The sequence below is a fragment of the Brassica oleracea genome, chromosome C9 (genome assembly GCF_000695525.1).
Source record: "Brassica oleracea var. oleracea cultivar TO1000 chromosome C9, BOL, whole genome shotgun sequence".
NCBI classification, from domain to species: Eukaryota; Viridiplantae; Streptophyta; class Magnoliopsida; order Brassicales; family Brassicaceae; genus Brassica; species Brassica oleracea.
The window spans coordinates 51848901-51863350 of record NC_027756.1 but is presented as its reverse complement, the minus strand read 5'-3'; the positions used below and the strand labels follow the sequence as shown (position 1 = coordinate 51863350).

General features: G+C 38.3%; 5 protein-coding genes across 5 annotated transcripts; 2 read left to right on the top strand and 3 right to left on the bottom strand.

The window, feature by feature from the left end:
- Positions 1 to 126: 126 nt before the first annotated feature.
- Positions 127 to 2315, top strand: LOC106318239 (sorting nexin 2B). The gene is made up of 5 exons (XM_013756131.1): positions 127 to 1113; positions 1175 to 1384; positions 1460 to 1720; positions 1800 to 1886; positions 2023 to 2315. The coding sequence occupies exons 1-5, from the start codon at positions 127 to 129 to the stop codon at positions 2101 to 2103; spliced, it is 1626 nt and encodes a 541-aa protein (XP_013611585.1). The 3' UTR covers positions 2104 to 2315.
- An 89-nt stretch (positions 2316 to 2404) lies between these two features.
- LOC106318240 (40S ribosomal protein S4-1-like) lies at positions 2405 to 3934 on the bottom strand. The gene is made up of 5 exons (XM_013756132.1): positions 3822 to 3934; positions 3548 to 3625; positions 3280 to 3460; positions 3104 to 3201; positions 2405 to 3032 (listed from the first exon to the last, which is right to left on the bottom strand). Exons 1-5 carry the CDS (start codon positions 3822 to 3824, stop codon positions 2604 to 2606), a joined length of 789 nt encoding a protein of 262 aa, XP_013611586.1. The 5' UTR covers positions 3825 to 3934; the 3' UTR covers positions 2405 to 2603.
- A 461-nt stretch (positions 3935 to 4395) lies between these two features.
- Positions 4396 to 6524, bottom strand: LOC106313781 (spermidine coumaroyl CoA acyltransferase). Its single transcript, XM_013751690.1, has 2 exons — positions 5749 to 6524; positions 4396 to 5266 (listed from the first exon to the last, which is right to left on the bottom strand). Exons 1-2 carry the CDS (start codon positions 6383 to 6385, stop codon positions 4554 to 4556), a joined length of 1350 nt encoding a protein of 449 aa, XP_013607144.1. The 5' UTR covers positions 6386 to 6524; the 3' UTR covers positions 4396 to 4553.
- A 247-nt stretch (positions 6525 to 6771) lies between these two features.
- LOC106317193 (ATP synthase subunit epsilon, mitochondrial-like) lies at positions 6772 to 8102 on the bottom strand. The gene is made up of 2 exons (XM_013755043.1): positions 7722 to 8102; positions 6772 to 7188 (listed from the first exon to the last, which is right to left on the bottom strand). Exons 1-2 carry the CDS (start codon positions 7906 to 7908, stop codon positions 7079 to 7081), a joined length of 297 nt encoding a protein of 98 aa, XP_013610497.1. The 5' UTR covers positions 7909 to 8102; the 3' UTR covers positions 6772 to 7078.
- A 4071-nt stretch (positions 8103 to 12173) lies between these two features.
- LOC106319412 (CBL-interacting serine/threonine-protein kinase 2-like) lies at positions 12174 to 13996 on the top strand. The gene is made up of 2 exons (XM_013757730.1): positions 12174 to 12333; positions 12399 to 13996. Exon 2 carries the CDS (start codon positions 12402 to 12404, stop codon positions 13791 to 13793), a length of 1392 nt encoding a protein of 463 aa, XP_013613184.1. The 5' UTR covers positions 12174 to 12333; positions 12399 to 12401; the 3' UTR covers positions 13794 to 13996.
- The last annotated feature ends 454 nt before the right edge of the window (positions 13997 to 14450 follow it).

Here is a 14450-nt window from a genome sequence, read left to right as displayed (position 1 = left end):
CCCCCCCCCCCCCCAATACGACTTCACGCCACTTATCGTTCCCGTGAGCCCCACCGCCGCGACGTTGTCACTCCAACTTTTAACTTGAGCTTCACCTTCGCATCCTCGGAATCTCCGTTTCGAAAAATGATGGGCTCAGAGAACGACGACGAGGCCCATCTCCACGCCTCCACGGAGGATATGGAGAATCTCTTCCTCCGCGACGGCGATAAATCAAACTCCGACCCGCTCTCTCCACATCCGATCACCGTCGCTACTCCGGCCGACTCCGATCCACTCTCCGCTACGCCTCAATCGAAACCAAACGGCGGCGACAGCAGGTCCTACATCGAGCCTCCCTCTTACGCCGACGTCATCTTCAGCCCTTTCGACGACAACTCCGAGATCAACGGCTCAGACGATACTCACTCCTCAGACTACTCCCTCTCCCGATCTCCCTCCTCTTCCGCCTCCTCCGATTACATCAAAATCACCGTCTCCAGCCCTCAGAAAGAGCAAGAAACTTCAACCTCCATGCTCTCCGGAGGAGGTACTTACATCACCTACCTGATCGCAACCCGAACCAACCTCCCCGACTACGGCGGAGGATCCGAGTTCAGCGTGCGGAGACGGTTCAGAGACGTTGTGACTTTGGCCGATAGGTTAGCCGAGTCCTACAGAGGGTTCTGCATCCCTCCGAGGCCTGACAAGAGCGTGGTGGAGAGCCAAGTGATGCAGAAGCAAGAGTTCGTTGAGCAGAGGCGAGTCGCCTTGGAGAAGTACTTGCGGAGGCTCGCCGCGCATCCTGTGATTAGGAGTAGCGATGAGGTTAAAGTGTTTCTTCGAGTGGAAGGGAAGTTACCGCTGCAGGCGAGCGCTGACGTGGCGTCTAGGATGCTGGATGGGGCTGTGAAGCTGCCGAGACAGTTGTTTGGGGAAGGAGGAGGAGGAGGAGGAGTTGAGCCGGCGAGAGGGGGTAGAGATTTGCTGAGGTTGTTCAAAGAGCTTAGACAGTCTGTTTCTAATGACTGGGGTGGGTCTAAACCAGCCGTTGTGGAGGAAGATAGAGACTTTGTGGAGAAGAAGGAGAAGATGCATGATCTTGAGCAGCAGATCATTAATGCTTCACAGCAGGTGAAGTTTTCATTGCTTCGTTTATAGATCACTTGTTTCTCATTGTGTGTATTTTGTGTAGGCTGAGACACTTGTGAAGGCACAGCAAGAGATGGGGGAGACTATGGGAGAGCTGGGATTAGCATTCATTAAGCTGACCAAATTCGAGAACGAAGAAGCTGTCTTCAATTCTCAAAGAGCTCGTGCTAATGATATGAAGAATTTAGCTACTGCGGCTGTGAAAGCAAGCAGGTTTTACAGAGAGTTGAATTCTCAGACTGTCAAGCATTTGGTAACTTGAAGAATATATTCTACTCTCTTTCAAGTTGGGCTTTAGTTTCATTAAGGAGATGTTATTTGATGTCAGGACACGCTCCACGATTACCTTGGCCTAATGATGGCGGTCCAGGGCGCGTTTGCGGATAGATCTAGTGCCTTACTGACAGTGCAGACGCTTTTATCTGAGCTTTCTTCACTGGAAGGGAGAGCAGAGAAGCTAGAAGCTGCGTCGTCAAAGGTATTTGGCGGTGACAAATCAAGGATTAAGAAGATAGAAGAGATAAAAGAAACAATCAGGAACACCGAGAACGCCAAGAATGTAGCAATCAAGGAGTACGAGCGGATCAAGGTGAGCTAGTCATGCCCCTATACGAAAGAAATCTTCTGCCGGTTGAAAAGTCTAATGCGAATATTTATTATTATGACAGGAAAATAACTGGAGCGAGGTTGAAAGGCTAGACAGAGAAAGGCGTGCAGACTTCTTGAGTATGATGAAGGGGTTTGTTGTTAGCCAGGTACATTGTTATCAAATGAGTTTTGAGAAAATTCTTTCAGATTGATTAGAGTGAACGCAGAGAAATCTGAGTGAGATTTGTGAAATAAAGAGATGAATGTGTGAAAAGAGAGTTGTTGGTATTTTGAATGGTGCAGGTTGGATATGCAGAGAAGATCGCCAGTGTGTGGACAAAGGCTGCAGAGGAGACTAGTCAATACGATAGAGAGAGCTCTTAACACGGAGCAGCCTTATTCTTCATTCATGGTTTTGAGCTTTAAGACCAATTTTTACTTTGCTTTCGTAGAGTTACACTTGTCGTTTCGATTGTGTATATGTTTATCTGAATTGGGTGTTAAAAAAAGTCGAGCAACAAACAAATAATCTGATAAGGAACCATATAGAAGCTACACTGTACCGCTTTGCCGATATAAGAGAAATGATCTGATAAGGAACCATAGAAGCTAAACTGTTCTGCTTAACTGATATATGAGCTGCATGTTATTCATTCCTTAGCACATAATGTCTTTAGCGCATAGCTGATTTTAACGAGTAAATTATTAAAAATTTCAAGACAAAGACGCAGACATTACAAAACGTTCTACTGGAATTTTCAGATGTTTCAAAATGGGGTTTTGCGAGAAAGCAACATGAAAGGAACAAAAGCTCAAAACTGAGATAAGAAGCTAGAGTTTATGACAAGAGCGAAACAAAACGGTCTTGGATGAAGATTCAACTTTTAAGCAGCTTGCTGGGCAGAAAGCCTCTTCCTGGCTTCCTCAATGATGGTCAGCTTAATACCTTTGCCCTTTGGAAGAGACACCCATGGCTTTGTACCTTTGCCGAGGGTGAACACATTGCCCAACCTAGTGGCAAACTCGTGTCCCGTCGAGTCTTGGATGTGGATCGTCTCAAAGCTTCCCTTATGCTTCTCACGGTTCTTGATCACACCCACACGCCCTCTGTTTCTCCCTCCCGTCACCATCACAACGTTGCCGACATCAAACTTGATGGAGTCGACGATCTTGTTCTCCTCAAGGTCGAGCTTGATGGTGTCGTTCGGCTTGATGAGCGGGTCAGGGTAACGGATGGTGCGACCGTCGTAAGTGTTGAGGTAAGGGATTCCCTTCTGCCCCACCTGGATAGTCCTAACCTTGCAAAGCTTGAACTGCAAGATACAACAACTCTCATTACTCTTCTGATTCCAATCATTACTACACGTTGTCAAGATTTTTTTACCTTTGCTTCCTCGTCCCTGATGGAGTGGAGGCGGAAACGTCCCTTGGTGTCATACAGAAGACGGAAGTTCTCATTCGTCTTGGGGATCGATACAACATCTATCCAAAATCAAAACGCAACTAACTTAGGCCAGTGAATATCAGATACATAAAACCAAAAAAAAGGCATAAACGTACCCATGAAACCAGCAGGGTATGTCTTGTCAGTCCTGACTTTACCATCAACTTGGATATGCCTTTGCATAAGGATGGAGATGACTTCACGGTACGTCAAAGCGTACTTCAACTTGTTCCTTATGATCAAGACGAGAGGAAGACACTCCCTCGACTTGTGAGGTCCAGAAGACGGCTTGGGAGCCTGAAAGAGAAACAGGATCCTGAACAATTTAAGACACAAGTAACGAATGGTCTCTCAGACACAAGTTTGAGGCAAAGAAAAACGTACGAAGGCACCACCAAGTTTGTCAAGATCCCAGTGCTTGGGGGCATTGAGCCTCTTCAAATGCTTCTTCAATCCCCTCGCCTGCAAAATTTTACATTCAGACAGATAAGGTCGGAACAAACAAAAGCCAAAGAGACTGACAGAGTCTTATCAATACAACAAAATGCTCATGTTTTGAATATCCAAGTCTATCATATTGTTCCACGCACAAGAGATACAGAGATCGATGGAAAATAGTAAGTACAAGCTAAGAGAAAAGCAATAAACTAAAACGAACCATGTTTGCAGGTGTTTCGGAGCTGACGACGACGACTTCTGATTCCTCTGCGGCGGCACTTCAGCAGTGATTATATATCAAAAGAAGAAAGAAAACTGAAACCCTAGGATTTGTTTGTTCAGACAAATATCTATTGGGCTTATTTAGTTAGTACAGGCCCATTTAGAACTCTAAAACTAACCAAAGGGCCTGGTAACTCTTTGAAATTTGAATTGTCAGAATTAATCAAGTAAAATTAAATAAAACACGAAAAATACAGTAAGCCTTTTATTGACTTTAGATTGTGAAATATAAAATTTGTAAATCACTGATTTTTAGTGCAAATCTTTGAGTTTATGAAGACCATGATTAACCTCAGTCTCTTAACTGGGGTTTTTAGCTTCAGATAAGTGACGGTTCTTAGCTTTTCTTAGATTTTAATTAGAAAAAAACTAAAAACCGTCTCTAAAATAAAAGATATGAGTCGTCTCTTAGCCGAAAAGTGTAAAAAAAAGAACAAAAATTGTCAAATCATGAGTTAAGAAGAGACCGGGGTTAATCATGCCTAAGCTCGTAACATGAGTGGTTGCTGAGGTGGCGCTAAATCATTGGTCTTTTAAAATGTTACATAATGCAAACATAACGCTTGACAAGAAAATGGTTACACAAAGCATGAGGTCCCTTTCATATTTAAATTTAAGTTATAGTGTGGATAACACTCACCCACTTATTATTTTATCATTTCATATAATTTTAAAAGCTTAGAGGATTCATGTGTTCCTTCAAGTTGTCCATTGCAGGTTTGGGTAACGTCACCAGCACCCTAACCCCACCTTGCTTCCTTGGCAAGAAAACGCATATATCCGAAAGAAACTTGGGCACCACTGGTATTATATTCACCGTTCCTCCATACCCGAAATCAACTTCATCTAGCAATCCAAGCTGCCTCCAATCAGTAAGCAGCATAAACGCACCGCTCCCTCCTTGACACGCTACCTTCATCTTCAGACTCTTCTCCGTCTCTTTTAGCTGCTCGGACACGTACCGCTTCTTCAACGCCTCCCTCTTAGCCTCTTTGATGAGTTTCACCACAGGAGACAACGGCGAGCTGCTCAACTCGCCAGCCTTCATTGCCACGCTGGCTTTGACGAATGCGTTTCCGTAGTAGCCTTCACGTAGCGGTGGATCCACAGTGCGGCGTATGCCCACTGCCATCCCGAAAAGGGTAGTTCCATCTGGACTCAGCTTTAGGGCCTTGCACCTTGCTCTCCATACGTGGGCCGCAAGAATCTCTAGAGTTGTGACCTCCTCGGTAACATTGTTCTTGAGCTGGGTGATGTCTTGGGATGTGAAGTTTAGAATCTCACAGACCATGTCGTTGGTTGGTGTGTAGGGAGAAGTTGCCGCAGATGAACAAGCCTCCCCGAAATCAACCAGCTTGGGAGCTTGTTCTTCCTCCATTTGACCTACTTATGTACAAATGTTATGAATCAAATATTACGAGTAAATAAAAAGAAAAAATTCAAAGTAACTGACTCTGAATGGGAGGTTTGTGAACTTTAGAATACTATATTTTTGGACAATAGAGGATAATATTTAAGGGGCAAATCTCTAAAATATCATTTTTTAAAAATTATAATAAAAAATACTAGTGATAAAAAATTATAAAATAGCACTTATTTGACAAAAAAAATACACCTAAATTACTCTAACTCCTAAACTAGAATCTCACCCTCATCCCTAACTACTAAATCATAAACACTAATCACTAAACTGAAAGTCAAATATAAAATAAATAAAAAATATTTTTTTTCATTTTTAATTGGTGCTATTTTATAGATTTTTCCTCTTGTATGCTAATTTTTGGTATAATAAAGTATTTATCTATTTTTTTTTTATATAAATCTAAGATAGTTGGATAAAATTAGTTAAACTTTATATTTTATACCGTTAATGTTGAAGTTGTTAGAGGTGAGGCAGTGTCGATCCCAAACGGGGATGATGCTAGGCTGTGTCTTTCCTGCGGCGAACTCAGTGAAGGCCTTGAAAAACTGAGACGCCCCAAAACCATCACATAGAGAATGGGAGAGAGCCGTTGCAAGAGTGATCCCTCCACATGCAAACACAGTTACCTGGAGAGCAAGAACGTTGTAGCCTCCAGAAGCCACAGCTTCATAACTAGGTACGAGTTGGTTCAAGTCTTCGTCCATGTCCTCCAAATAGTTGAGGGAAGAAAGAGTGCACTCTGCGGCCGCCTTTACAAAAGGGACTCCATCTCCCGGAGCACACTTCAGCTCAAGCCTATGGTCATCGGATCTCCGGTGAAGTTTCCCGGCGAGAGGGTAGTAATAGACAAGAGCTTGAGAGAGAGCATCTTGAAGGAGGGAAGCAGGGTCTTGAACTTCTTTGGAAGATGGGGCGTAGACGTAGATGGTTTTGGCGAGGGTTTCGATGTAAGGATCGTTGTCGAGTGTGGAGAGGGAAAGAGAGACTTCAGGTGTTGGCTTTGAAGGTTTCACTATGACCACTTGTGATTTCTTCACCACCAAGGGACTCGTTGAAGAACTCATGCCTTGGCTTCCCATATCTATGTCTTGATTATTTCTCTGTCACAGACGTCTTTGTGTGTGTTTATATATAGAAAACTTGTAGAAAAGTATATAGTTGACGTTCCATATCAGAAATAGAGGGAGCGAGTTGGTAAGATTATGACTTTGAAGATTGGAAAAGGTTACAACATGAAATGAAAACTGCAAAGTCAAGTCTTATCTTTATATCATATAAAATTGTGTGGTTTATCCAAATCCCTTTCAATACTTTAACTCGCATTAAAAAATGTATTTGGAACCAAAGAGTTAATCTTGAATTATTGGAGCTATATAGTATAAAAAGTAGGAGCGTAGAAGTCAGATGCATTGATGAAGGCGTTGAAGAGATAATAGTGTTGTAAGAGCATGATTAACCCTATAACCCCATTTGGGTTTCTTAATGACTTTTTAATAATAAATGTTAAGTTAAAAATTTTAGTTAAGAAACACCTACTTTCTATGCTCCATTGGTAGATTCTTAAACAAAGGTTCTTAAAAAGGAAAATTAAACATTGTTCTGTTAAAATACACACACATTTTACACATTGAAAATACACACGTTTGATCCAATTTTGAGTTCAGCTGATAGAACATATTATGTACTTTATAAATAAAATTTGCCCAAGTTTGAGATTTTTAGGATCAGTCGGCAACTGGAGACGCTTTCTTTTCATCCTTCTATGATTCTATCTATAAGAAATGATACCTGCATAGCGTTGAGAGTTTCCCATGTGATCTTCTCGGTGGCAAGCTCCCAGAGTACAACTCCAAAGCTGTAATGAATAATTCATGCCAGGAGCCTGTATGAATAATTATGTAATATGCTTATATTGTCAAATAGACGGGGAAAGAAGGAGGATCACAAGACAATTACAAAGAACTAATCAAATAGAGCATCCTTAGAAAATTGTGTTTGCCCGTGTAACTTGACTTGTATACTAAACATAACCACATTCGTCCAAAAGACAATGAACAAAGAAATAAGCTTTTTAGGCTTCAGACACACAAACATTCATCTCAAATATTAAAACCAAACAATGGATGGATCAGACATGTAATCAATCTACAGAGACAGAACAAATATTTTTTTTGGTAAAATGAGACAGAACAAATATCATCAAATGTGAGCTCAAAAGACATTTAAGAGTGACAATCCCTTCATCAACAGAAACAGAATCATAGTTTTTGATGGGTTCTAATTAAAGTAGGAATCTTTACCATCTTGAAACAGAGAGAATCACACAGAAACACACAAACAAGAAGCTAGATCTCGATCAAACAAGAAAGAGCATTGGTCAAGGATCCTGAGGAAAGGGAGTGAAGAAGAAGATACCTGGTTTATGGGGCTTTCCATCGGCCCATCTGGAGAGGGAGAAGTGAACCTTCTCGCTGCTCATGGATTCAGCTTTGAAGGGTTCTTTTAGGCAGTTCCTTACACGATTCGCGCAGATGTTTGAGTACGTTATATACGTCATCCCCACCGCTCTCCAGAACGGAACCGCCGCCGCAGTCGATGCCATCTCTGAGTTTGATCGATCGAGACGAGGAGATTGAGAAGAAGAAGAAGTCGAAAGTTGACACGTGGAATAAAAACCCTATTAGTAATCGGTCCCAAAAGTCCCAAGTTAAGGATCGGTAACTTTGTTTTTAATTAGTTTTGATTTAAATAAATCAGTTTTTTTTGTTTAGAAACCCATTAAACATCAGCGATAATGATGGTCTAAGTGTCGCAATAAGATTCGCGAGGCACAAAGACTTATCAAGACGCGTATTTGTTTGTGGTGGTAGCCGAGACCTCACGTATTCATCACTCCTCATCATTCTCTCTATGTGTATATTTTCCTAGTGTTTTTTTACTTTAGAATATCTTATAGACATGGTCTCTACTATAGAGAACAACGACATTGGGTTTTTGGATTCGCAAATCCAAGATGAAGTTAATAAAATGCTATGTCGAAGCTGTCATGGAGAGCCACGTACGTCGCACATGTGCATATAGACTTTGGAGAGTGACCAGTAAGTGGTTCGGACACGGAGATTCAATGATGTAAAATAGGGTAATCATATCCGCTTTACAGAATTTCACTCTTTCTTTATTTTATGTGATACAGCTCTTCTTCATGATCCATAAGCAATCAAATGTTGGAGCAAGCTTTTGAGTTAATACTTATTTGTAAATTCCGGCTTAAACCTTAATCGGTGTAAAGCATGCATAACCGCATGTAACATGTATGTGACAAGGAATCCCAAAATAAGAATGAAACTAACTTTTTTTTTTTTAGAGATAATTGGCTAAATATACATATAAGTAAAAGAAATTGGGTAACTACTACAAACGCTGAAAATCTCTCTTACACTGTACACTTTTTGGTCTCTCTTGACAGTATTACCCCTGCCCAAACATTCATGCATTTCTCTCTTTTTTCCCGATCTCCATATCCATATGTATTATATCTTTCTCTTTTTTTTAATTTTTCTTCTCAAAACATAGATTTTTTCTCAATCTTCATTGAAGTTGAAAGTTTCTCCTCAAACCCACAATCAATTTTCGCTTCGAATCTTTTAACCGTACACAATTCCTACACCAATCTCCTCATCTTCAACTCAGTTCTTAGACACACCAAAAAAAATCCTCCAATTTATGAATCTCCCATCAATGAATTAAGGATTACAATTGGTTGCAAGAATCAAAAATCTACAGAGAAAAAAAAAACACAGTAGGAAACTCAAGCGTATATTGTTGTACGTTAACAAATAATATTTAACGTTATGTTTTAAAGTAAAATATAATAAAAATTGTTAGTAGATAACTTCTTTATTAGACACATATACTTATCACATATCAAAAACAATGACCTCAATCTTATATATTATTTTACCATATAAAATATAATGTTAAGTGTAATTTTTGGTTTATATAAGATACAATGATTGTTAACCTTAAATAATAAACATATAATGATGTAGTTAGTCCGATATCTTATTTTGTTGCATTTAACAAACCATGTGGCAGCTAACGTTAGATACTTTTAACATCTTACCAGCCATTTTAAAAGCGACAAAATGTTTCATATCAGCTAACAAAATATGTATTAGATAATGAACATATTTTGTAGAAATTTACAAACCATGTATTATAATACATCTATTTTAAAGCAAATGAGGCTTAACGTTAAATTATAACATAAACGTTACATGGTTTTGTAGCGGATAAATTTTTCATTAGAAATATAACTTATAAAGTACAACATAAATGACTTCAATCCATTATGGTATTTACAGATAGAACATAAACTTGGATGTAATATTGGTTTATATATAATATAATAATTCTTAAAGGTTAAGCATATAAAAGTTGAATAGACAATGGTAAAGTTAGCATGCTAACCTTTTTGGTATCATCTACCAAACCACATATCATCTATCGATGTTATTTTTAGCATCTTATCAGCTATTATTTAAATCGATAATATATTTTGTAACATCTAACCAAACAAGTATCAGATAAATGAAACATATTCTATAGAAATTTATAGCCATGTATCATATAACCATAACTAATTTGAAACAAAGAAATTTAATATAAAGCTTTAACAACTAACCAAACTTGTATATGCTCACGAGACTTATTTGGTAACATCTAATCAAACATTTACTAGTTAACAGAAATCTTGTTCTTGTTATATAGCCATGTGCCTTTACCAGCATGTGAGTCGAAGAGATCTCCCTTTTATGCGCCATAAAATTGCTTGGAACCTTTATATCATGGTGGACCTCAAACAAATCAACAAAGAAGCTATGGTAGACGAACTCATCGAGAGGATGATACTCTTTGGATCTAGACAGTGTGTTGAAAGAAATACACTTAGATGCAAAGGTATTCATCAATGAAAACAGAAAAGAAATGAAGAATCCATTGCAGAAATGAAAAAAATGAGTTTAGAGATGTTAAAGAGATATAAGAAAGAGAAAGAGAAGAAGATTAATTATTTGGTCAAGAGATTTTGTAGAAGAGACACGAGAGAGAAAGGGAGAGAGACAGAAAATTTTTGGGCAGGGGTAGTTTTGGGGTTTAAAATTATCAATAGTGTATATGATAGTTAGCTAATTATGAGTTTTTTCATGTATATGTGACCTAATTACTCTACTCTTTTTTTAACGCTGATTTATTATGACATTGCAAGTTGCAATTATGAAAAAGATTACATAGATGACAACCGACAATACTATTTGTCATAAATGAGCATTACCGGTTATGGGAACATCCGAATGATACATTTGATTGATTCTCCTTTTCCCACAAAATTTTAAAGAACTACTGTATTATACATAAATTCTAATTATGCTCCTAAATTATTTAAAAAAATATCTTAAAATTAATCTAGAAGATGTTTATAATTTCATAAAATACTAGGTTAACAGTCGCGCCTTGCACGGAATGAACATTATATCTATAAATTATTTTATGCATTATATGTTTTTTTACATATTATGATATAATAAATATATATTTAATAATTAAAATATCAGTAACTATTGCATATACAATTATATTGGTGCGAACATATAAATAAATTTTATTAGTCCAAATTTTTTTTTTTCTATTTGATAGGAGATATAATTAATATTTTTATTTAAAAAGTTAAAACTTTAAATTTTTGATATATTTTTAATATTAATATTTATTAAATGATGATTTATACTTATATCATTTTTGTTCATTTGTATCTTTTATAGCAAAAACTTTAAATTATTAATAAAAAAAATTTATTGTGGGATTAATGGTTTTAGTAATTTATTTTTAAAAAAATTAAGTTGTCAATGTTTTTTCAAAGTTTTTATCGAAAAAATTGTTCAAAGTAAATTTCGAAATTAAATATTTATGTATTTTATATGGTGTATATTTTAGTTTAGAACGATATATATATATTTTTTAATCTTAGTAATTATTAAATGAGACTTTCTAGTTATATGATTTTGTTTTTTTTTTTTTTGTCATCAGTTATATGATTTTGTAATCATTTGTAACTTGTCATAACAAAAATTTTAAACCATGAATTACAAAATTTGAATGTGAAACTTTTAGCAGTTTAGTAATTTGTTGTTTTAAAAAATTCAAAATATAACATATATAGAAAAATCTAATTTTTTATTATATGGTTTTTGTAGTTGTTTAATTTATTTTAATACTTTAAAATTAAGAAAATATGATAGAAGATACACTATTTTTTGTCAAATCTTTATTATTTGAAATCATTAATTGACATATACATCTTTTAGTCGCATTAAGTAATTTCATAACTTTTATTTAATGAAATAATAAAGAACATTGATAATAAATTTATGGTTAGTTTAATAAAAAAATATTATATATTTAGATAAACCAATATATTTTTTTAAAGATTCTAAAAATTATTATAGTGACAATGCGTGAATAAAAAAGAGTGTTGCAATGATTTTTATTAAATATGTAAATGATATAAAAGGGATGTCGCAGACGTCTTAAAACTTTATTGCATAACTTTAAACGGTACTTTAAAAATTGTGTTTATGTTTTATGATTTGACAGATCTAGCTATTAATTGGGAGGCTTTTATCCTTAATTACACAAGTAGCAGCACTTAAATATGATTAGAAGTTTTTTCTAAAAAAACAGATCCATCAGAAGAGTCAACTATCAAAGGCGCATGATAGCGGATTAGGTGGACGAGCCCACAAGGAACACATGCTCTCCTCTGTGTCTATCCTCACTTCCACGCATTAACACCACTTTTAGAATAAAAAAATCTGCCTTAGATTTTCTCTCTCTTTATTTCCAATAAAAATAAAAGAAAAAAAGAAAAAATATAAATTAAATTAAAAAAAAAAAATCAAAGACAGAGCTGAATGCGCTCTACTCATAAGCAAAGATCCATACTTTATCGATCGTATCGTCTTCCTTACAGGTAAATCCACTTCTCCATTGGTATCAGATTCGCTTCCTAAAGTCTCGAACGTTTCTCTTATTTAGGAAATGGAGAACAAACCGAGTGTCTTAACCGACAGATACGAGGTAGGTAGGCTACTAGGTCAAGGCACGTTCGCCAAAGTCTACTACGGCCGAAGCGTCCACACCAACGAGAGCGTGGCGATCAAAATGATCGACAAAGAGAAAGTCCTCCGCGTGGGGCTCAGCGACCAGATCAAGCGCGAGATCTCCGTCATGCGTATCGCCAAGCACCCCAACGTGGTCTCCCTCCACGAGGTCATGGCCACCAAGTCCCGCATCTACTTCGTGATCGAGTACTGCAAAGGCGGCGAGCTTTTCAACAAGGTCAAAAAGGGGAAGCTCAGGGAAGACGTCGCCTGGAAGTACTTCCACCAGCTCATCAACGCTGTGGACTTTTGCCATAGCCGCGGTGTTTACCACCGCGACATCAAGCCGGAGAATCTCCTGCTTGATGACAATGAGAATCTCAAGGTTTCTGACTTCGGTCTGAGCGCGCTCGCGGATTGCAAACGCGCCGATGGGCTTTTGCATACCACTTGCGGCACCCCTGCTTACGTGGCGCCTGAGGTGATTAACAGGAAAGGTTACGATGGGACTAAGGCTGATATTTGGTCTTGTGGGGTTGTTTTGTTCGTGCTGTTGGCTGGTTACCTCCCCTTTCACGACTCTAATCTAATGGAGATGTATAGGAAGATTGGTAAAGCGGATTTCAAGTGTCCCAACTGGTTCGCCCCCGAGGCGAAGAGGCTTCTGTGCAAGATGCTGGATCCTAACCACGAGAGTAGGATCACCATCTCGAGGATCAGGGAGAGTTCTTGGTTTAGGAAAGGGCTGCATTTGAAGCAGAAGAAGATGGATAAACAACTCCGGGAAACAACTGTTGTTATTCCCACAGTGGAAGTTGGAGAGAGTTCGGGCTCGAGCGAGAACGGAGAGAGCCAAGAGGCGCCGGCTCAGCTCGCGTACCTGAACGCTTTCGATATCATCAGCTTGTCTGCGGGGTTTGATCTGGGAGGTCTTTTCGGGGATGCCAATGACAAGAGGGAGTCTAGATTCGCGTCGAGGAAGCCTGCTGCTGAGATCATTTCTAAGCTGGAGGAGGTGGCCAGAGGTTTGAACCTGAAGATAAGGAAGCAGGACGCGGGGCTTTTCAAGCTCGAAGGGTCGAAGGAAGGAAGAAAGGGAGCTTTGTCGATGGACGCGGAGATATTCCAAGTGACTCAGACGTTTCACCTGGTTGAAGTGAAGAAATGTGATGGGGACACGGTGGAGTATCAGAGGCTGGTGGAGGAGGATCTTAGGCCTGCGCTGGGAGATGTAGTCTGGGTTTGGCAAGGCGATAAGGAGAAGGAAGAGCAGCTAAAGCGTGGTTTGCAGGACGAACAGGAAGTAGAACAGCATAGTGAACCATTGTAGCAGAGAACATGAAGAAAAGAAGAGACTCTATAAACATAAGGTGTGACAAACAAAAGCAAGAGGGAACAATTACATAACTTGATTCTTTACAATAGCCTCTGCAAAAATTTGCAGATAGTTCGTTTGTTGTAACAAACTACCTTGTGTTTACTTGAGCATCTTATATACTTTTTCTTAATGTTCTTTCAGCACAACAGCAAGAATCAGAGACTGTGTTTGCGTGTGTTGTGTAAGCAAATCCTTGTTAAGTGTACAAAACAAGCAAATTTTATATAGACGTCAGAGCCGGACATAGAGATTTTGAGAGCCGTAGGCGATTTAGTAAAAATTTAAATAATTTTTTTGAATATAAATTTGGAGATCTGGATCTATGCAATTTTTTCAAATAATTTGGAGACTAGAGGCCAATATTTCCCCAACCGGCTTTAGTTACAGCAACGGCTGTTGTTTTCAGATCTCCATGACAGGTTTTGAGAAGCTTGCTGACAAGAATCTAAGAGACATTTCACTTTCGTCTTGTAGGACTTTTGTAAAAAGTCGTATGAAAACACTGTGGATTAAACACACCAATAAACAATGTTCTTTAACTTCGTTTTAAACATGTGTGCTTCTTTTGTTACGCGTTGACAAAAGGTAGGCATCAAAAGGGCATATACA